This window comes from Bubalus kerabau, chromosome 6, assembly GCF_029407905.1.
Source record: "Bubalus kerabau isolate K-KA32 ecotype Philippines breed swamp buffalo chromosome 6, PCC_UOA_SB_1v2, whole genome shotgun sequence".
NCBI classification, from domain to species: domain Eukaryota; kingdom Metazoa; phylum Chordata; class Mammalia; order Artiodactyla; family Bovidae; genus Bubalus; species Bubalus kerabau.
The window spans coordinates 59,578,437-59,601,856 of record NC_073629.1 but is presented as its reverse complement, the minus strand read 5'-3'; the positions used below and the strand labels follow the sequence as shown (position 1 = coordinate 59,601,856).

Genomic DNA, 23,420 nt, shown 5'->3' with positions numbered 1-23,420 from the left:
GCTGACCCCTGAGTTTCTATTTCAGAAACTCAAGAGACCCAGGCTTTCTACCTGATGTTCAGTAAATATCTGCTGAAAGCTTTCAGAGGCCAGGCACTGAAGACAGCAATGAACAAGATAGACAAGGTCCATATGGAGCTTACACTCTAGTGGGGGAGATAAACCAAGAATGAAAAATACACACAAGATGATTTCACAGTATGCACACTACTGCAAAGACAGAGCGAAGTGATGGGGGATCAGAGGGTGGGGTGGCCCTACCTGGAGAGAACTGTTGGGGAGGGGCTTTGAGGCACTGGGGCTGTTTGAACTGACACTTGAAGGAGGAAGGAGCCCCGGCTGAGCACAGATCCAAAGGGAGTGCTCCAGACAGAACAAACCTTGTGGTACATATATACAATGGAATATTACTCAGCTATAAAAAAGAACTCATTTGAGTCAATCTGAATGAGGTGGGTGAGCCTAGAGCCTATTGTACAGAGTGAAGTAAGTCAGAAAGAGAAAGACAAATATTGTATATGAAGGCATGTGTATGGACTCTCCATACATACTCCAGTGGAGTGATGAACCTCCACTGCAGGGCAGCAATGGAGAGGCAAACAGAGAATGGACTTGTGGGTGCAGTTGGGGGAAGGAGAGGCTGGGACGAATTGAGAGAGTAGCATGGAAACATACACATTACCATATGTAAAATAGATAGCCAGCGGGAATTTGCTGGGTGATGCAGTGAGGTCAACTCAGTGCTCTGTGACAACCTAGAGAGGTGGGATAGGGTGGGAGACAGAAAGGAGGTTCAGGATAGAGGGGACATATGTATACCCACAGCTGATTCATGTTGATGTATGGAAGAAACCATCACAATACTGCAAAGCAATTATCCACCAATTAAAAAAAAAAATTTTTTTTTTTTTAAGTGAGCACTAAGATCCAGGTCAGAAAACTCTTGACTTGTTTGAGGGCTTCCCTGGTGATGGACAGGGAGGCCTGGCGTGCTGCGATTCATGGGGTCACAAAGAGTCGGACACGACTGAGCGACTGATCTGATCTGATCTGATCTGGTGGCTCAGACAGAAAAGAGTCTGCCTGCAGTGCAGGAGACCCGGGTTTAATCCCTGGGTCGGGAAGATCCCCTGGAGAAGGAAATGGCAACCCACTCCAGTATTCTTGCCTGGAAAATCCCATGGATGGAGGAGCCGAGCAGGCTATAGTCCATGGGGTTGTAAAGAGTCAGACACGACTGAGCAACACTAAGATCCTGGTCAGAAAGATCTTGACTTGTTTAACAAGCAGCAAAGAGGTGGGAACAATGAACTAAGGGTAGGTATGAGGGCCTGAGGGCAGGCAGATGGTTGGCCAGTACTATAGGGACTTGAGGGTTTTATTCTAAACAGAATAGGAAGCCACTCAGATTTTGGGCCAGGGAATGATATGACTCCATTTCCCCAAGTTTAAAAAAAATATCATTCTGATTGCTGAAGATCCAAGCAAGAACGACAGAGGTTTGGGCAATGGAAATGGAGAAATCAACACATTCAGGTTTGGGGCTTCAGCAACTAGGTATATGATGGCATGATATGAAAACACTGCTTTCATTTTCTGGGATGGGAAAGAGTAAGAAAGAAACTGGGTGGCAGGGGCGGAGAGGGGGAGGTTTGAACTGTTCTGTTTGAATGCAACAGGTTTGAAATCCTTAGTAGTTGAGTCACAGTGGGGTGAATGGAAGAGGAGTCTGGAGTTCAGGGAGGAGCTGAGCTCAGAGAGGAGGGGCGTGACTTATGAAAGCTGAAACGGGTGGGCCCTGGTGCCATGGGGGGCCTTTGACTATGGCCTTACCTCTGTAACACCAGGCTGACAGGGAGTGGAGAGGGGCTGTGCCAGGAGGCTTGCAGATTATGGTGGCAGCATGAGTGTGTTCTGCTCTGGCCCGTTTCTCCAGGGGCATCAGCAGCTGGGGCAGTGGGGCTCATCAATGGAAGACCCTGGTAATGGTTGGGAGGATCCAGGAGAGAAAGAAGTGAGAAAGGCAAGCGCCTGCCCAAGCGGCTTTTGTAAGGGAACATGCTGATGAGTGGGGCTTCCCTGTTAGCTCAGCTGGTAAAGAATCCGCCTTCAGTGAGGGAGACCTGGGATTGATCCCTAGGTCTGGAAGATCCCCTGGAGGAGGGCATGGCAACCCACTCCAGTATTCTTGCCTGGAGAATCCCCATGGACAGAGGAGCCTGGAGGTCCATAGTGTCGCAAAGAGTCAGACACGACTGGGAGACTAAGCACAGTAGAGCATAGCATACTGAGGGGCAGAGGGGTCCTAGTGTGTGCAGGGTGCTCTGAAGACTGATGGTGATGGATGGTAGAAAATGTGTGAAGTTGGTAAGAGAGAGATCTGTGCAAAGTCAAAGGCCTTCAGCCGGGGAGTACGAAACCACTACTTCCCAAGTTTGATGTGTGTACATATCATTCAGAGATCTTGTTAAGATGGAAATGTGGACTCAACAGCTCTAAGGGGCCCTGAGATTCTGCCTGTCTCACAAGCTCCCAGGTGAGCTCCATGTCACTGGGCTTGGAGAAGCAAAGACCCTTGGTCACTAAATCACGGCATCACCAAGTCTGACTGAGCCTCAGTTTCCTCAACTGTAAAGTAAAGTTCAAACAGAGGCTATTTAAGGCCCTTCTACCTCTAACATTCTTATTTTAAAGGAAGAGGAAAAAATAACATTTAAATTAAACTGATCTGAGTAAATGACAATATTCTGAAAGGAGGAGTAATATGTTAAAAATCTGTGTGCCAGATATACTATCCTAGGTCTTTTTCTCCTGTATTTCATTCATTCTAAGACATTAATTTTTGTCACTTTCAATTGTTTCTAAAACCGATGACTCTTTTAAAATTGATGACATCTTAGATTCAGAGAAATGTGGCAGTATATGTTAGTCAGTGCTATACTATCTGTAAAATTTGCCTTATAAAAGTCTACTTGATTATTCAGATTCTTTCATTGTGATAATAGAGTTACAGTTTATTCACACACACACTAAGAACTCTGGAATCTGCCTTACCTTATGCTATAGTCACACACTTGGTGGCAGCAAAACCTAAGAATTGAGGGGTTTTTTTTCTTTTTTTTTAAGAATGGCAAAAGCCCTAAGTAAAAAAAACCTCAAACCTCAAACAGAACAAACTGGTATTGGAGTAGCAGCCTCATCTTTCAAATGCTTCTCATTTACAGGGCAGAACACTTGAGCAGATGGAACAACAACCCTCCCAGAGACAAAGGGAGGGTGGAATGGATATGTTCTTAAAATGACAGCGGCTAATGATGAAGTGGTCATAATGTTTCATGCTAAGAACGTGTGGAAAGGACAACTTAAGAAATTCAAAATTTGCAGTATACAAAGAGAAGCACCGTATTAGAATGATACCCATCTAAATGTTGTAAAAAAAAATAGTTATTTTAACAGGATTCACAACAGTCTCCAGTGAAGCTGAATTGTAAAGCGATATGTCTAGAGCAGACAGGGGTATATACCCTCAGCATGAATTAAGGGAAACCCTTAGTTGGAACTGTTCTATCTGTCATGCAGCTAAACATAAACCCACCGGGAAAGCAGTGCAGGGTAGATCTCTGCACTGAGCACACTGAAGATGCTCCTCTTAATCGGAAAGACACTGCAAAATCCATAAATAAGTCATCTAGGACAGCCTCTGCTAATTCACCTACTTAAACTATAACACCACACCAATCAAGTCAAACTCAGTCCCTATTTATACTGTCTGCAGGCTTCCTCCAACATGCCTAAGACCAGAAAATCTAAAACCCAGTATCAAGTGTGTTTAAGAATATTTTTACACCTTTTGAATAGATACATCAAAAAGTTCTCTTTGACAAGTTATTTTTAATAAGCCAAAAGATACAATTGGCTGGCTTCAGCAGTCTCTTAAAGTCAAATTAATAACCAACTTCTCTCTATTTGGTTAAAAATGGTCCATATGATAGAAAGGAAGTGACCAAGAACACCACTGTCTAATAGTCTGGGAATAAATCCTGCTTTCTGCACTGTCTCACCTAGCCACTGATACCTACTTGGCCACATTTCTTCAATCATTTTTCTAAGAAAAATCAATTGAGGAAAACAACATATGAATCACTGGAAAACAGTCATATGATCCAATTAAGTCTCACATTTTTAAAAGAACAGGTGGCTAGTAGTTTATACTGTAAGCAGAGGGTCACTGGACAAGCTTTCAGCTCCACCTCTCAGTACTCATCACAGTTACAGGAACTGCCCAAGGCGGGGAGCACAGCTGAGAGCTCAGGAAAAAGATTCAGGGCGAAACTGGATCAGCCCCTGCAGAATGACTACAAAACAGCTCTCAGGATAAGAAGATCCTGTGCTGCTGCTGCTGCTAAGTCACTTCAGTCGTGTCCGACTCTGTTCGACCCCATAGACGGCAGCCCACCAGGCTCCCCCGTCCCTGGGATTCTCCAGGCAAGAACACTGGAGTGGGTTGCCATTTCCTTCTCCAAGAAGATCCTGCAGCAATAAGATAAGGCTGCTGACCACAGAACTAGCTATTGATGGGTCTCTGGAAGCAACCTGACAGTGCTGGCTTGGGGCTGTTTGTTTTAGAGGCAAGAGGACTGGTCACATTTCCTCATTAAAGATTCTAAACAGATAGCCTGCTGAAAAAAAGCATGAGAACCTTTGTTTTATACGCATGTCCCTCTACTGTATTACCAAGACACCTTAAAATCGAGTTACAGGAAATATGGGCAAATGAACAATGAAGCTCTCTTTTTAATAAAACCACTCCAAATTTACAGTGCTACTAGGACCTGATTCCTGGCCTGTTAGCTTACTGAGGAGCCATGACAGATTATCTCTGCAACCCTAACCCTACGAATGCCTGAGGTGTGAAAGCTGTGCGCCAGAAGTTTGTTGAATGAATGACAAAACCTCCAGAGCCTCAAGTCAAATACTTTGCATTTATATACGGTATGCTTTTAAATCCTTAATAGCATGTCACAAAACAATTCTACTTAATGAGATGTTAACTTTTGCCAAACGGTCTCCAGAGAAAATGAGTTATTAATCACAATTCTCCTTTAAGAGCATTAATATATTTAACTGGAGAAGGCAATGGCACCCCACTCCAGTACTCTTGCCTGGAAAATGCCATGGACAGAGGAGCCTGGTAGGCTGCAGTCCATGGGGTCGCTAAGAGTTGGACAGGACTGAGCGACTTCACTTTCACTTTTCACTTTCTTGCATTGGAGAAGGAAATGGCAACCCACTCAAGTGTTCTTGCCTGGAGAATCCCAGGGACGGGGGAGCCTGCTGGGCTGCCGTCTATGGGGTCGCACAGAGTCGGACACAACTGAAGCGACTTAGCAGCAGCAGCAGCAATATATTTAACAAATGATCCACTTCAGTATTCTTGCCTGGAAAATCCCATTGACAGAGGAGCCTAGAGGGCTACAGTCCATAGGATCTCAAAGAGTCAGACATGACTGAAGGACTGGGCATGAAAAAGCAAGCATACCAAACATTTTAAATGTCATTTAACAAATACAGACTCATTTTTTTTTTTTTCAAAAAGCCTAATCACCCCATCATGGAGAGAAAAACTTAAACAGGAAACACCTGTGCATTTACCCTAAACCCAACAATCTTGAGTTGCACCAAAGAGATCCAGAAATATTTCTGTTTCAATCACAGCAGACCCACAGTTTTCTGAGCCAAAGCTCTTGGCAGGCAAATGTTAAAGCCTCAAATAGATTAGCTGAGTGGTTTCATTTGGGTTGCCTGTGCACGAGGGTGTATTTCACTCTTAACACACAAGATGATAAAGGCATAGAATGAAATTACCATTGCGTTACCTATTTCAATGTCGCTGTCAATATTCAGTGTCTCATTAGAAGGAAACATGGTCCCTTTCTTATAATGCTGCTTACAGACTTTTAAAGCAATCCTGTTGTCTTCGCTTTCTCCATAACCAAGGGTTCCCAGAGATAAGTTCCTTAGCCGATGAAACTATTAAAAATAGTTAAATAAAAATACTTATGAGCCTAACAAGTTTCATCAGAAGTTACAGCACATGGAACATACATTTAACTTTTTTTTGTTTGTTTGTCTCATATTCCTCAACAGAAATCCCCAAAAGTAAAATACTACAAGGTAATTTTCTTGGGTTGAGTAAAAACATACTGCCCCCACAATACCTGAAACTAAAGTAAACATGTGGACAGAGGTTCCCAACTACTCAGAGCCAACTACTATCTCTCTGACCTCCTAGCCCACTACCGGCCACTGGCTCCACCCACCACCTCCCAAGCTATGTGGGCCTCCAGGCAGTTCCTGGAACTCTCAAGGCACACTCCCGCCTGGGGCCTTTGATGTGGCCTTTGCCTAGAAGCCCAGGTTATCTATCTGCAAGGTTCACTTCAGACCTTATGCGAATATTATTGCCTCCAGGAGGCCTGTCCTTATCACCCAATAAAAATTATAAACATCTATCTCTAATATACAGGCATCAACAGGCAGTACAGTCTCCTCCCCTGCTTTATTCCAGTTATCATTTTCGACATAGCTCTGAGGACCCAAGCCATCTAGACCCACAGCTTACATTAACACAGCTTTCCCATCTGCCTATCTGCACTAACAGGGTTTTACTGGCCCCCATCTCACCAAAGAACTGGTGCTTTTGAATTGTGGTCTTGGAGAAGACTCTTGAGAGTCCCTTGGACAGCAAGGAGATCAAACCAGTCAACTCTGAATCAAGGAAATCAACCCTGAATATTCATTGGAAGGACTGATGCTGAAACTGAAGCTTCAGTACTTTGGCCACCTGATGTGAAGAGCCAACTCACTGGAAAAGACCCTGATGCTGAGAAAGACTCAGGGCAGGAGGAGAAGGGGGTGACAAAGGATGAGATGGTGTCACCAACTCAATGGACAAGAATTTGAGCAAACTCCAGGAGATAGGTGAAGGACAGGGAAGCCTGGTGTGCTGCAGTCCATGGGGTTGCAAAGAGTCACATACAACTTAGCAACTGAACAACAACTATCTTTATTAACATGGATTTATTATTCCAGGAAACTTTTCCCCAGGAACTTAAAAAACAATAACTGTATTGTTTATTTCAGAAACATTGAAAAACCTCAAACAAATGACCGATTTGAAGATTCAGTCTAACACCTTCTAAGACTTTTTGAATACCTCCCCAAACCCTCACAGGGGTTTGGGGATATAGGATTGCTATATCCACCAATCCTAAACTATTTTATGAGGACCTTTACCCAATTCTTATCAAGCTCCCCTCACACTGAAAGACCTGCCTTAAACCAGACTTCAAAATCTATATCTGGAGTTTGCACTCTGCACTCTACGGAAAATAGTCATGGAGCACCCTGACTATTAGTCAAGTCAACAGAGCACCTCTGTTACTACTGTTAGCAGTGAATTTAGTTTTGTTCTCAATATATTTTGTTTTGTTCGTTTGTTTTTGGTGGGGTGGTGTTTTCAAGGAATCAGCATCTAGTACTATTTCACTTCTTTTCATTTGCCTGGCTCTCCCCTCTAGAATTAAGTTCTATAAGGACAGGGGTTTTGTCTCTTTTATTCATGATGTATCCCCAGTGTGTTGAATAGTACCTGGTACATAATAGGTACCAAAATATTTATGGATTGAGTAAATGGATGAATGAAAGAATAAGTATTTCTCTCCTTTAAACACTTTCTTCAGGCCTACCAATCTGGTTTCTCAATACTGCCTAGATATGTCATGTCCTACTCCATATTCTCAGGGCTCAGCTAGGCTTATTAATGATAAAACACCAAAATTGAGACTTAGAATCTTAGATTTGATCTCTCATTCATCAAACCTTCTGAGAATATAAGCCTATTTTTAGCTATTTGGCTATCTGATCTGGGATAATGTAATCTCCCAATAGAAGTGGGTGGGAAGGGATAAATACAAATATAAATCTTAAAAAATAAAAATTTAAATTGGCAAAATCTATTGTATGGAAATGTAGCTACAGAAATAGCAATAAACACTTTTTGTCCTGGGTGTTCTTTGGAAGGAGTGATGCTAAAGCTGAAACTCCAATACTTTGGCCACCTCATGCGAAGAATTGACTCATTGGAAAAGACTCTGATGCTGGGAGGGATTGGGGGCAGGAGGAGAAGGGGATGACAGAGGATGAGATGGCTGGATGGCATCACCGACTTGATGGACGTGAGTTTGAGTGAACTCTGGGAGCTGGTGATGGACAGGGAGGCCTGGCATGCTGCAATTCATGGGGTCGCAAAGAGTCGGACACAACTGAGCGACTGAACTGAACTGATGCAAAATTTTAAATCAAATATGTTATATATCTTAATATGTTATATATACCAGAATATACGCATAATTTTTTTTTGCTAAGACAACAGGTCAAGGTCAAGTATCAATATATTCTTCAAGTTTAGATATTAATAATTCACAACAAAAGACTTGCCTGATTAATAGCAAAAAAGATGCTGTCATATGTGTCCTCTTGGGTATACACACTGCAGCTGTAATCATCTTCATCTGAACCAGAATATCCTTTCAAAAACAGGTGCTTAAAAGCAGCAGTGTTTTCTTCTTTGAAAGCAACGACCAGCTGGTTACTTAAACCAAAACGAACAAGCTAGGAAAGAAAATAGAATAGAAATATATGTATTTTACCATTTTCCGGGGAAGGCAAATGCCTTCTTACTATCATTAACCCTCACCTATAAACATCAGCAAGAAAAATCTCACTGCTTTGGTTTCTATTAATCATATCAATGTCAAAAGACAAGAATTCTTCCCCCTAGAAACAACCTCATCAAGCTACATTAGCAACTTGAAGTAGCATAAAATTAGAAGAGGTGACCACTCCCAGTGACTAATACCCTTACTGGTCTTTAATGACAGAGAAGGAGAAGAGAAAGGAGAAATTCAAAGTTAAGCCTGAATCTATTTTTCTTTTTTTTAAAGAGATATGCTATTTTTTCTTTTTAAAATTTTTATTGAATATAATTGATTTACAATGTTGTATAGTTTCAGAGGTACAGCAAAGTGATTTATACATCTATATAAATATATACATTATTTTTTATATTTTCTTCCATTATAGGTTATTACAAGATATTGAGTATATTTTCCTATGACATACAGTAGGTCCTTGGTTATCTAATTTGAATCCATTTTTCTTATACTTGCATTTCAAATTAATGGTTTTCAAAATTGATATACATCTGACCCTTGAACAATACAGGGGTTAATCTAAGCATGATTTATAGTCCACCCTGAGGGTTCAAGGACTCAACCAACTACGGATCATGGTGTAGCACTGCTGTATTCACTGCTGAAATACATCTCTATGTAAAAGTGAATCTGTGTGATTCAAGCCAGCTATGTTCAACCATACTTAGTACACCACTAATTCTCGTGCTTTACTGTTTGATAGTCAAATCTAAATGATCTGACATTTAGAAATCGCAACTGTTGTTAAAAATCATAACTGTTTTGCATGCGACTTTTTAAAAACATTTTTGAAAAGTGGCCTATATAATACTTCCTCTAGCTAAGAGGTAATTGTCATCAAAGGAATTCAATTCCTCTAGCTGTGCAAGAACTCACAGAAGATTTACATGTAAGCGTTCCTGCCTCCAAGATCTACAGCATCAAAGCACCACACAGAATAACAGGGCTCACTCTACCTCCATGATGTCAAACCCACTCATTGTCACCAAGCACCCATCTTCTTGTGATAGAACTTCTACTTATTCCCCTTAAACTGTATCATAGCACAGGGTTAGATGCCAAAGTCTCTCTTCACCAGGAATGAGTGTATTCTTTCTGCTTTAAAGTTTTCCTCTTAGAATCTAATAAGGAGAAGAAATTAGCAGGCACTGTTTACCCCCAAACCCAAGACATTCCACACACAAACAGCCTCTCTCTCCACTCATACTCAAATGGATACTCTCTCACACTCTCTTGCACACTTGCTCTCACACTCTCATAAATACTATCTCACATACCCTGTTTCATACATACAGCCTCACAAGTGCTCTGCTTCTCTCTCTCTGTCTCATGCACACGCACATATGCAACTGTAGAAGTCAAACCTTTATAAACCGTGGCCCACACACTCTTCCCCATCTCCCCACTTTATGTCCTCATCTGCTTTCTAAGACAGAGAGAATCCAGAGAATTTGCCCCAAACTTCACCCTGCTAAAGTCACCAAAACAATTTGGGACTCTGCTGTTGTGTGAAACCAGCAAATTCAACAAGATGACCTTGACATTTGTGTTACCTGCTGTCACTCCACAGTTTAATTACTAGAACTTTCCGATGAACAGATGCTAATTTGCACATGCAAACTTACATACTCTTTTTAGTGATTTATGTCTTTTATTTTGCAAATTTTGTCTGACTTTTTAAAAAGGCTAAATAATTTTAAATAGTTACCACTTTTCAGCAATTATTATTCTCCAGGCACTGTACTGCTTTACCTGCACTATCTCATTTACTAACACAACCACCCTATGAAAATGTTAATACTGTTACCCCCACTTTACATATGTAAAAACTGAGATTTAGTCTCATAACACTGCCCATGTCACCTAACTAGAATGAAAGCCACGTCTAACTCCAAAGTCACTTCTATTATGCTGCGTGATTTTTCATCTGCAGAAAATTCTGATTTGGGGCTTCCCTTTTGAGGAAAGAATTTAGGTGCTAGCTTTCCAGAACTGCAACTGTTGAAGAATGTACACAGATGACACTCTTTAGTATCTGAGCCTCTCCAGAGCACATTCCTCAAATACCAAATCAAAAGATTGAGTGATTGCTAAACCAGATGTTCTAAGGAAGATAGATAAGAAGTCCCACAACATCCAACCTGTGCTGAAAATCAAGCAGCCAAGGGCTAAAGGTTCTTTCAAGCATGTGATGTCTATCAATGGTGCCTGCAAGGAAATGATAGAAAAGGAAAGGTCATGTTGCTTTTCGAAAGCTATAAAAGTAAACCAGGGGACCAATATACACATGACTGGGGGTTTTATTATGTACTGATACACAAATGAATGGGCTTCCCAGGTGGTGCTAGTGGTAAAGAATCCACCTGCCAGTGAAGGAGACACAGCAGACTCAGGTTCCATCCCTGGGTCAGGAAGATCCCCTGGAGTAGGGAATGGCAACCCACTCCAGTATTCTTGCCTGGAGAATTCCATGGAAAATTCCTGGTGGGTAGAGTGCATGGGAGTCACAAAGAGTTGGACACAACTGAGCACACACACACATGCACATATATTCAGGAACTGGAATAGTGGCCATCACAATGTCAGAGTCAAGTACTGAGTCTGTCCATCCCGTTTTATACACTTGCAACCTGAGGTTGGGTACTTTTTCCAGGTTGGAACAGCTAGAAATGTGACAGCGAGTCTGTTTGACTCACCTGTTAGTTCTCTTGACCACTTGGCCAGATAACGTCTCAAACTGAAAAGCTGCCAACTTAACTCTAGAAGAGGGGACATGAGAGTCCCTCTTCCCACACTCATAGTTAAGCTAAAGAAACCCGAAAAGTGAAGGGGAGTGAATAACTTAATGAAGACAGCAGCATTCAATGCACTGATATTTTCAGCTACCATCTTATTTCCCTGGAGTAGGAAATGGCAACCCACCTCAGTATTCCTGCCTGGAGAATCTCATGGACGGAAGAGCCTGGCGGGCTATAGTCCATGGGGTTGCAAAGAATCAGACATGACTGAGCAACTAACACAACCTTATTTAGATTCAAAGCCCATTACTTCAACTTTGGGAATGAGAGAATATGGAGATATAATCTCTGATTGGACTCACCCCCATTTGGCATCAAGAACAAGAAATTCCCTCCATACTATTGTTCATAGAACAAGACAAGATCCATGTGTATACCCTCAAACCAGGTCCAGGTAGGATTCCCCAAGCATCTCAGTAGAGAAAAGCCCTGGGGAGGAGATCCTGAGGTCCCCTTCTTACTATGGCAGAATGAAACATATGCTACAGAGCAAGAGTGAAGAAATGATGGAGGGCTGGTCCACTACAGAGCAAGGGTGAAGAGATGATAAAGGGTTGGTCAAATGATTTTATTTTCAAGAAAGGAATGACAAAAATATTCATTCTAGCCCCACTAACTAGATTTTGAGATTTGCTGAGACTATAATACAGAAAAATAATCACACATTAAGTGCAGCCTGGCAAAGATTGTGAATTTAAGACCTAATTATGAAATCAATGGAGGATAAAATATTCTGTGCCAGGTAAAAACAAGATACCACTCTAATAATATACAAAGAATATGGGAGGAAAAGAGCAGATCTAGCAAAAGAATGTAGAAACCTCTCTCAAGATTATAAATTACTGCAGAATACAGAATAGGAATGTCTTTTAAAAGATGTTTCTTTCCCATCAACCTTTATAAAACACCACCCATTCCATTAGACTTGAGAATGGAGTGCTAAAAGAGACAGAAAAAGAGGAGGAGGGAAAGTGGGATTTGAAGGAAAGAAAGATATTCAAGGATTCCATTCCAATTATATATTACCCAAGTAGCAAAATTTATTAGAATGACCCTACAGGGGAATACAAGTTTAACCACCTCAGTTTTATTAGGAGAGGCAGGGTAGACCCATCCAAAAAGTAAATGATCAAGTCCCAGAAATATTTTATTAAAAGTGAAATTAGTGATGTAGCCAGCACAGGGTACTAGTGAACCAAGAAAAACCACATGTTGAGTGATCAGGCAAGGCTGGTGGGGGACGTGGACTTCAAATAGCAGCTGAAATATGAGGGAGAAAAAAGCTCCTCTGTACCTGGAGGAAAAACAAGGCAGGGGCCAGAATCATTGAGTGTGTCCATCTGGCTGGGACATGGGTAAGAAACAGGAGATGAAAACCTGTTGGAAAGGCAAGTTGAAGGAGACTATGGAAATCTGTGAATCCCAGGCCACAGAGTTAAAATTTAGTTCTATGGGAAATATGGTTCCACAGAAGTTTCTGAGAAGAGACACAATAAGAGCATTCTAAGAAAAATTAATCTGACATGCATATTGAATGGACTGGTAGGCTTGGAGATTAAAAAGGTAGGCATAAGATGAATTCCAGAAGCAGCCTAGTTAACTTATGTGTATTTCTCAAGTGCAAACTCTGAGGCTCTACATCTGGAAAGAAACAATATGAGAAAAAGAGTGCAGACTCTAGAGCCAGACTACCAGGGCTCAAATCTTGACTCTGCCTCTTCCTGGCTGAATATATGCATGCTAAGTTGCTGCAGTCATGTCCAACTCTTCACAACCCCATGGACTGTAGCCTGCCAGGTTCCTCTGTCCCTGGGATTCTCCAGGCAAGAATACTGAAGTGGGTTGTCATTTCTTACTCCAGGGGATCTTCCTGACCCGGGGATTGAACCTACATCTCTTACATCTCCTGCATTGGCAGGAGGATTCTTTATCACTAGCGCCATCATGGCAAATAGATGGGGAAACAGTGGAAACAGTGTCAGACTTTATTTTTCTGGGCTCCAAAATCACTGCAGATGGTGATTGCAGCCGTGAAATTAAAAGACGCTTACTCCTTGGAGTAACAGGCAAATTTGGCCTTGGAATATGGAATGAAGCAGGGCAAAGACTAATAGAGTTTTGCCAAGAAAATGCACTGGTCATAACAAACACCCTCTTCCAACAACACAAGAGAAGACTCTATACATGGACATCACCAGATGGTCAACACCAAAATCAGATTGATTATATTCTTTGCAGCCAAAGATGGAGAAACTCTATGCAGTCAACAAAAACAAGACCAGGAGCTGACTGTGGCTCAAACCATGAACTCCTTATTGCCTAATTCAGACTTAAATTGAAGAAAGTAGGGAAAAACACTAGACCATTCAGGTATGACCTAAATCAAATCCCTTATGATTATACAGTGGAAGTGAAAAATAGATTTAAGGGCCTAGATCTGATAGAGTGCCTGATGAACTATGGAATGAGGTTCGTGACATTGTACAAGAGACAGGGATCAAGACCATCCCCATGGAAAAGAAATGCAAAAAAGTAAAATGGTTGTCTGGGGAGGCCTTACAAATAGCTGTGAAAAGAAGAGAAGCGAAAAGCAAAGGAGAAAAGGAAAGATATAAGCATCTGAATGCAGAGTTCCAAAGAATAGCAAGAAGAGATAAGAAAGCCTTCTTCAGCGATCAATGCAAAGAAATAGAGGAAAACAACAGAATGGGAAAGACTAGAGATCTCTTCAAGAAAATCAGAGATACCAAAGGAACATTTCATGCAAAGATGGGCTCGATAAAGGACAGAAATGGTATGGACCTAACAGAAGCAGAAGATATTAAGAAAAGATGGCAAGAATACACAGAAGAACTGTACAAAAAAGATCTTCACAACTCAGATAATCCCAATGGTGTGATCACTGACCTAGAGCCAGACATCCTGGAATGTGAAGTCAAGTGGGCCTTAGAAAGCATCACTACGAACAAAGCTAGTGGAGGTGATGGAATTCCAGTTGAGCTATTTCAAATCCTGAAAGATGATGCTATAAAAGTGCTGCACTCAATATGCCAGCAAATTTGGAAAACTCAGCAGTAGCCACAGGACTGGAAAAGGTCAGTTTTCATTCCAATCCCAAAGAAAGCCAATGCCAAAGAATGCTCAAACTACCGCACAACTGCACACATCTCACACGCTAGTAAAGTAATGCTCAAAATTCTCCAAGCCAGACTTCAGCAATATGTGAACCGTGAACTTCCTGATGTTCAAGCTGGTTTTAGAAGAGGCAGAGGAACCAGAGATCAAATTGCCAACATCCGCTGGATCATGGAAAAAGCAAGAGAGTTCCAGAAAAACATCTATTTCTGCTTTATTGACTATGCCAAAGCCTTTGACTGTGTGGATCACAATAAACTGTGGAAAATTCTGAAAGAGATGGGAATACCAGACCACCTGATCTGCCTCTTGAGAAATTTGTATGCAGGTCAGGAAGCAACAGTTAGAACTGGACATGGAACAACACACTGGTTCCAAATAGGAAAAGGAAAAAGGAGTACATCAAGGCTGTATATTGTCACCCTGTTTATTTAACTTATATGCAGAGTACATCATGAGAAACTCTGGACTGGAAGAAACACAAGCTGGAATCAAGATTGCCAGGAGAAATATCAATAACCTCAGATATGCAGATGACACCACCCTTATGGCAGAAAGTGAAGAACTAAAAAGCCTCTTGATGAAAGTGAAAGTGGAGAGTGAAAAAGTTGGCTTAAAGCTCAACATTCGGAAAACTAAGATCATGGCATCTGGTCCCATCACTTCATGGCAAATAGATGGGGAAACAGTGGAAACAGTGTCAGACTTTATTTTTCTGGGCTCCAAAATCACTGCAGATGGTGACTGCAGCCATGAAATTCAAAGACGCTTACTCCTTGGAAGGAAAGTTATGACCAACCTAGATAGCATATTCAAAAGCAGAGACATTACTTTGCCAACAAAGGTTCGTCTAGTCAAGGCTATGGTTTTTCCTGTGGTCATGTATGGATGTGAGAGTTGGACTGTGAAGAAGGCTGAGCGCCGAAGAATTGATGCTTTTGAACTGTGGTGTTGGAGAAGACTCTTGAGAGTCCCTTGGACTGCAAGGAGATCCAACCAGTCCATTCTGAAGGAAATCAGTCCTGGGATTTCTTTGGCAGGAATGATGCTAAAGCTGAAACTCCAGGACTTTGGCCACCTCATGCGAAGAGTTGACTCATTGGAAAAGACTCTGATGCTGGGAGGGATTGGGGGCAAAGGGAGAAGGGGACGCCAGAGGATGAGATGGCTGGATGGCATCACTGACTTGATGGACGTGAGTCTGAGTGAACTCCGGGAGTTGGTAATGGACAGGTAGGCCTGGCATGCTGCGATGCATGGGGTCACGAAGAGTAGGACAAGACTGAGCGACTGATATGATCTGATCTGATCTGACTCCTTGGAAGGAAAGTTATGACCAACCTAGATAGCATATTAAAAAGCAGAGACATTACTTTGTCAACAAAGGTCCATCTAGTCAAGGCTATGGTTTTTCCAGTGGTCATGTATGATGTGAGAGTTGGACTATAAAGAAAGCTGAGCACCAAAGAATTGATGCTTTTAAACTGTGGTTTTGGAGAAGACTCTTGAGAGTCCCTTGGACTGCAAGGAGATCCAACCAGTCCATCCTAAAGGAGATCAGTCCTGGGTGTTCTTCAACCAGTCCATCCTAAAGGAGATCAGTCCTGGGTGTTCTTTGGAAGGACTGATGTTGAAGCTGAAACTCCAATACTTTGGCCACCTGATGTGGAGAGCTGACTCATTTGAAAAGACCCTGATGCTGGGAAAGATTGAGGGCAGGAGGAGAAGGGGATGACAGAGGATGAGATGGTTGGATGGCATCACCAACTCGATGGACATGGGTTTGGGTGGACCCCGGTAGTTAGTGATGGACAGGGAGGCCTGGGGTGCTGCGGTTCATGGAGTCGCAGAGAGTCAGACACGACTGAGGACTGAACTGAGCATCTGGGAAGCCTCTCCTGGCTGAATGGCCACATGCAAATTACTCAACTCTCTCTGGCTCAGTATTCTCATCTATTCAAAGGGATTAAAAATTGAACCTACCTCATGGAGTCTAGTGAGGCCGAAATGAGCTAACACTCATAAAGCACTTACTGTGCCTACCACATGGAACTGCTGGGCCACGTGTGAGTTGTCAGCAGGCCTAGCACATTCCAACTATATTCCCAAGACAGTGCAGAGCATATGAAGTACTTTGTAGACATCAATATATTAAATTAACTAACAAGGTAAGAGTCTATGCTGGAGACAAGATAGTGAATATGGCAAATCATAAGAAGATGCAGTTTTGAAGGAAGCATCCATGGAATTCAGTAGCGATCAGGACCAAAAAAGTAAGTCAAAGAGGATGATGATATTTTATGCCTAGGTGAGTTAGAATATTAATAATATTAATAGATCAAAAACTTGAAAGCTAGTTTGGCAAGAGAAGTAAGTGGGGAACAATTAAAATTAACCAAATGGCAAAAGGGGGCATTATTTCTTCTTCCAAGTAATACTAACAATGCACTACTTTATAGGCTGCCAAAATTACAACTTCAAAACCAAGAATTAACATGAAAAAAAAGTTTAAAGAAAAAAAATCTAAGCATGTACATTTAAGAGTGACCCTGCCTCTCCTCTTTGTTTCTTTGGAAGTAGCTTGATTACCCTAAAATGTGATGAGCTGGTGCGGCATGTCATGCAGTAACAAGACCTCTTTATGAATAAAGAATAAAGATGCAACTTTCGTTATGGCAGGAACCGCCTCTCTCATTTCTAAAGCATATGGAGCTATTTTTAGGAAGCTATTTATTTTTGTGTTCCAGAAATCAAATCTTTCAAAACACTTACACTGATGACAGAATGACTATTTGCCCATGGAGCCTAATATTCCAAATCAGTACTGTTTTTTAAAGGACACATGTTTCAAATGCAATTACATACAGAGAAGCCTCCCTAAAATGGTTCAGGCCCCAAAACTAGATGACAACTTGGGTGACTGCTGTGATATTGATAATAAAATATTTAACAATTTCAATTTAAGCAAAAAGTCCCAATGCAGCCTTTATACACTCCCAATACACTCCTAAATGCCTAAGCAAACACTCCCCCACCTTACCCAGGCCTGCCTGGGGAGGTAGGTGGGGCGTGGGTAAGGTTGAGGAGTGTTTACTTAAGCATTTAGCTTCTCATGAAAATTTAGCATTAGCATTCTGTAAATCCAAAATCAAAACGGTCCAAAATGCAGACTTCAAAAGTATATTTAAATAAGATATATTTGAAGAAGGATGAAAGATTTCAAGAACACAGATCACTTTGGACCAGGCAGCCTTCACCAGCCTTGTGCCTCATTCAGGTATAGAAACCCTATCCACTTAAGATCTAACACTATCTATATTTACACAACCCGTGAGAGATGATCTCAAAGTCCCTTACTAAAACAAAATCATCATCTAAACTGAACTTCAACCTACCATCTGCCCTCCAGAGTCAACATAATTTTAGAGGTTTATGAACATGAATGTGTGGCCTTTTCAGGACAAAAGTCAAGTGGCAGAACATGGAAAAACAGTTTAAACTTGGGGTAAGAATAAAAAACAAATGAACTGATAATATCATTACCTGTGTAGTGACCATGACTATCTTCAAAATCTGCAAACCCATTTTCCATGGAATCTGTTGTCTGGCTCGGAATTTTTCACAAGGGTTCATGAAGTAAAACCTCAGGTCTTCTCTCAGACATTCTTCTTTCACCTCAGAATCAAGATGAGCCATTGCATCTCTGCAAAGAAGATCAATTTTTAAATACACTGAACAGCCTGAAATCTCCTGAAGAATACTTTCCATTCACATGTTTTACCCATTCTTTAAAGCAAAACTCTCTCTAACCAGAGAAATCCTTTTCACTTTAGAAATATGAAAATGATCAGGATCCTCTATCACTTGCCTTTACATATAGCTATCCATCTTGTTCCAAATGGCCACTCTCAAAATTATAAAAACAGGATTTTATTTGTAAGACTTGTCAATTCCAACATCTTAATATATACCATTCACACGTTACTAGAGTATGAACAATAACTAAATGGGATACTTTCATGATATTCTAGGTTTGAAATCCCAGAAATTTAGCACAGACTACTAGAATTAAATTGTTATGGAAATAGAGAATCTCTGTTTTGTAATTCTGTTCTGAAAAGATTGTATCTTGCATGATATATCAGTGATAATGGGGGCTTCCCAGATGGCACAGTGGAAAGAATCTGCTAGCCAAGGCAGGAGGTGCAAGAGATGCAGGCTCAATCTCTGGGTCAGAAATATCTGCATCCTTGGAGTAGGAAGTGACAACCCATTCCAGTATTCTTGCCTGGAAAATTCCATAGTGGGCTACAGTGCATGGGGCCACAGTCAGACATGACTGAGCCATGGAGCCTCAGTGATTATAAGATTTCAAACTATAAATCACTTTAAAGTTAATATATCATCTCTCTATTTATGCCTAGTCAGATATTTCTGGCATTTCATACATTAGAAACATTTTGCTTTTACTATTTTAAGGACTCTGAACTCAGAAATGGAGCACATGACTGAACCGAGGCCAAAGAGAACCAATGAGATGTGGACACAGGACTGTAATTATAACCAATGGAAGAGATGTAGTCTTTCCACTAAGTAGTCCCTAACGTGGGCTGTGCAAAACATCCATTGGGAAAACAGAAAACATTAGTACTTCTATTTTAGTCTTCATCTTAAAAACAAAAAAACTGAGCTCTACTGACAATATATAAAATAACAGTGGTAATATAGTAGCATATATTTTATTAATATAAACAAATATATACACATTGGGGATATGTGCTTAACTTTTACTGATGAATGCATAATCAGCAAAGTCTGGGGATCAGAGACCTAAAGCATAGACTGAGTCTAGAATTCCTAGAAGCCATTGTAGGAGAGCTTGCCAAGGAGTGGAGCTAACAAAGAACAGACAAGATTGCCTAATGAGTGTCTGAGTTCTTGGAGCCAGCTGTGCCTGAAGCCATCCAAGACTTTCAAATTGAGCCAACAAACTTGGGACTTAGGCCTGTTTAAGTTCAATTTCTGTTTCTTGAAACACTAAATGTCTTGATGGTAAGTTTAATAAACAAATTCTATTAAGTTTAGCCATCATTCAAGCTACTAATTTCTCAGAAAATGTTTGTAATTGGGGCTCATTCTTGGGGATCTTTTCACCTGAAATATTGTAATGCTATTTTATATTGACTTATGACTTATGTAGCTTGACTAACAAATGTAAAAGAAACAAAAAAAAAAAGAGATGCTAAAAAAAAACTATATTAAGAGTTATTTTAAGACTTTTAAAGGCTTATATTCTGTTGCTAATGATTTTCTATTTTTAAGTTGATTTTTAGACCTCCTATTTCCAGAATTAATAGGCCAGGTTATTTTGCTGGAAAGAAGAGGGGAAGAAGGAAGGAAGTTGGGAGGGAGTGGGGAGGGAAGGAGAGAGGAAGACGGAGAGGAGGGCAGGGACCCATACTGAGAACACAACCCAATCCTTCGAGCCTCGTGCCTGGGTGACCCAGGGTCAAACTGTCAGCTTGCTTGATTCAGGGAACTTCAGACTGGAATTGCCCTCCCTCTCCTGGCAAACACATGTAGACCTCTCTAGATGCTCATCCTGGGACTTGGGGAGCTCCAACAAATAGCTTATAAAGCACATGGACCAACAGGTACTAAAACATACCAACCAGGCCGACGAGGAAACCAAGCAGCACGAAACAGCAACTTAGAAACAGCAGAAGCAGAGCCAAGCACATCAGACTCAGACACAGGTTAAAAAACAACCATGCTTACCACATTCAAAAACACATAGAGGTTAAAATATCTGTAAGAAAATCTTGGGAAAAAAAAAACTTTTAGAAATGAAAAATCAAGGACCAAAATGAGTCTCATTTCAAAAGAAAAAAAGATTTTTTGAATGTGTTCTCCCTGCACCTGCTATAGTAACGTCCTGATTCCATCTAACCAAATTACTGAGCACTTGCTGTGCTGAGCGACTGTACTAGGTTCTTAGGACATAAAGATACATAGGTTCCCTGAAGCTCAGATGTTCAGCATCCAATAGGAGAGACAGACTTGTTAATACAAATGTGTAAGTTATCAATTAGCTCAGTGGATGCTGTACCATATAGAATCTAGAAAAATGGTACTGATGAACTTATTTGCAGGACAGAAATAGAGATGCAGACACAGAGAACAGACTTTGGACACAGCAAGGTAGGAAAGCAGAGAGTGGGATGAACTGAGAGAGTAGAATTGAAACATATATTAATACATTACTATGTGTAAAACAGATAGCCCATTGGAAGTTGCTCTACAACACAGGGAGCTCAACCCAGTACTTTGTGACAACCTAGAGGGTGGGACGGGGAAGGTAGTGGTGCCCCACTCCAGTACTCTTGCCCGGAAAATCCCATGGACAGAGGAGCCTGGTACGCTGCAGTCCATGGGGTCGCGTAGAGTCGGACATGACTGAAACGACTTAGCAGCAGCAACAGCAGAGGGTGGGATGGGGTGGGGGGTGGGTGGGGGAAGGTTCAAGAAGACATATATATACTTATGGCTGATTCACATTGTTGTATGGCAGAAGCCAACACAATATTGTAAAGCAATTATCCTCCAATTAAATAATAAATTTTTTCAAAAGAAAAAAAAATGTGTCATGGAAGCAAGGGAGACAGATTCAGAAAGCCAGAGAAGGAATCCCATTACGTGTCCTAAATACATGGAGTGGTAGATGCTACAGGGCTCTCGACAAGGAGCATTGAGGGAGGCATTTCTAAGAATAAGGTGGCATCTTAACTGTGCCTGAGAGCCACAGCCTCCAACAGGAAACTTTAGACCCCTGAGAACACGCCTGTGGAAGCCTTGCGGGCTTTAGTATTTACCACCATCACTTCAGTGGCTCCTTGCAGCTAATGTATTCATCCTGATGATTCACAATGTCTTTTCACTTAATAAAATGAAAAGGGCATCTGCAAAGTTGTGATAGCACCCTGAAAATAAGGCCATGGAAACTCCTCCCTAGAACATACCCCCAGCCCCCAGTGTGAGAAACCCTGTACAGGAGGTTGCTTTCTGGAAAACAGTGGCGGAAATACAGGGGCAGTAGGTCAAGTGCTTGGTGAATAGCTGTGAGCCAAGCTCTGCCAGAGACATTCTCCTGCCTGCCAGGAGCTCAGTCCAGTGGAAGGGAGAAATGTGAAGAGATAAGAGTACAATAAAATGTGTTAAGTGATCAATCTGAAGTATGCATCGAGGGCCCTGGAACAGACAAAAGGAAATTGATGCACTCCAACTACTCCAAGAGGCTTCAAGTAATTCTTCCAGCTGCTGGTTTCAATTAATATGGCCACTAAATGTTCAAGAAATGGTAATTGACATTAATATTAAACTAATAAAACTAATTAAAGAAGATAAGTTTTGGGCAAGAAAAAAGGGGCAAAGTACCAGATAATGATCATGGGGATCACTTGTGATGTTAAATTATTCACACTCCTGTATCCTTCCCGACATTTTTCACTGAGGTAGACAATAGGGCTTCGCTGATGGTTCAGCAGTAAAGAATCTGCCTGCCGGTGAAGGAGATATGGGTTCAATCCCTGGGGAGGGGAAGATACCCTGGAGAAGGAAATGCAACCCACTGCAGTATTCTTGCCTGAAAAATCCTATGGATAGAGGAGGCTGGCGAGCTATAGTCCATGGGGTGGCAAAAGAGTTGGACACGACAGAGCAACTGAACACACATTTAGAGAATAACTGCTGTACTCCTAGCACTAAGGAAAAGAAAAAGAAAAATGAAAAGGGCAGCATGAAAACCTTTCCCCTCAAGCATACAGGAGCCAACAGCTGAAATACAGGACGTGCACAGAATGTACACTGGTAGAGACACATGTATGCTTAGTTGCTCAGTCGTGTCCCACTCTTTGCGACCCTGCCAGGCTCCTCTGTCCATGGGATTCTCCAGGCAAGAATACTGGAGTGAGTTGCCATTTCCTCCTCCAGATGGTCTTCCTGACTCAGGGATCGAACCCATGTCTTCTGCATCTCTTGCATTGGCAGGAGGATTCTTTACTACTGAGCCACCTGGAGGCTAGTATTAGTCAAATATGATCAACTAATGACAGAATGATAGAAATACAGAAAAGAATATTAATGATACTTAGGTTAAAAAATTCTGGTATCTCAAGGAAAATGCAAATGTGTAAGCTTTCTAAACTCTACATTTCTGAAGGTTCTTTCTTAACCTATTCTCAATTTGTGGATTTTCCCTAGTTCTCCAGTAGGTGAAGGGTTTTACACATAGGGCATGCATATGACCATATTTTAAGGCAATCATATGACCAAGGGCAATTCCAACTTTAGCAAATCAACAGCCAAAAGAGTTGATGGAAGCTTGAAGTTTTGAAAAATAACAAAACAGAACAAATTATCAGCAATTTTTAACCTTGCTAGGATCGTAAACCCCCAAGGAACCTGTGAAGGTTTTTGACCTTTGCCTTGGAAAAATACACATTATCAGTTTCAGTGATGGTACCTTGTTCCCATGAGCACAATTTGCTCAGTAAATATGCTAACCAGCTCAGACTGCTACTTCTTTTCAGCTTGTAAGGCCCTTGCTGCTGCTACTGCTGCTAAGTCGCTTCAGTCATGTTCGACTCTGTGCGACCCCATAGATGGCAGCCTATCAGGCTCCCTTGTCCCTGGGATTCTCCAGGCAAGAACACTG

The 23,420-nt window shown here is 41.4% G+C and overlaps 1 protein-coding gene across 2 annotated transcripts in view; it reads right to left on the bottom strand.

The window, feature by feature from the left end:
- The window catches only part of MCOLN2 (mucolipin TRP cation channel 2), a 67,101-nt gene that overhangs the window by 31,859 nt on the left and 11,822 nt on the right, over positions 1-23,420 (bottom strand). The window contains exons 2-4 of one of the 2 annotated variants that reach the window (XM_055585321.1): positions 18,251-18,410; positions 8,500-8,673; positions 5,877-6,030 (exon numbers count right to left, since the gene is read on the bottom strand). In XM_055585321.1, the coding sequence (XP_055441296.1) occupies positions 5,877-6,030; positions 8,500-8,673; positions 18,251-18,410 (488 nt within the window). The remainder of the gene's footprint in view (positions 1-5,876; positions 6,031-8,499; positions 8,674-18,250; positions 18,411-23,420) is intronic. The other variant, XM_055585322.1, reaches the window with a different exon arrangement.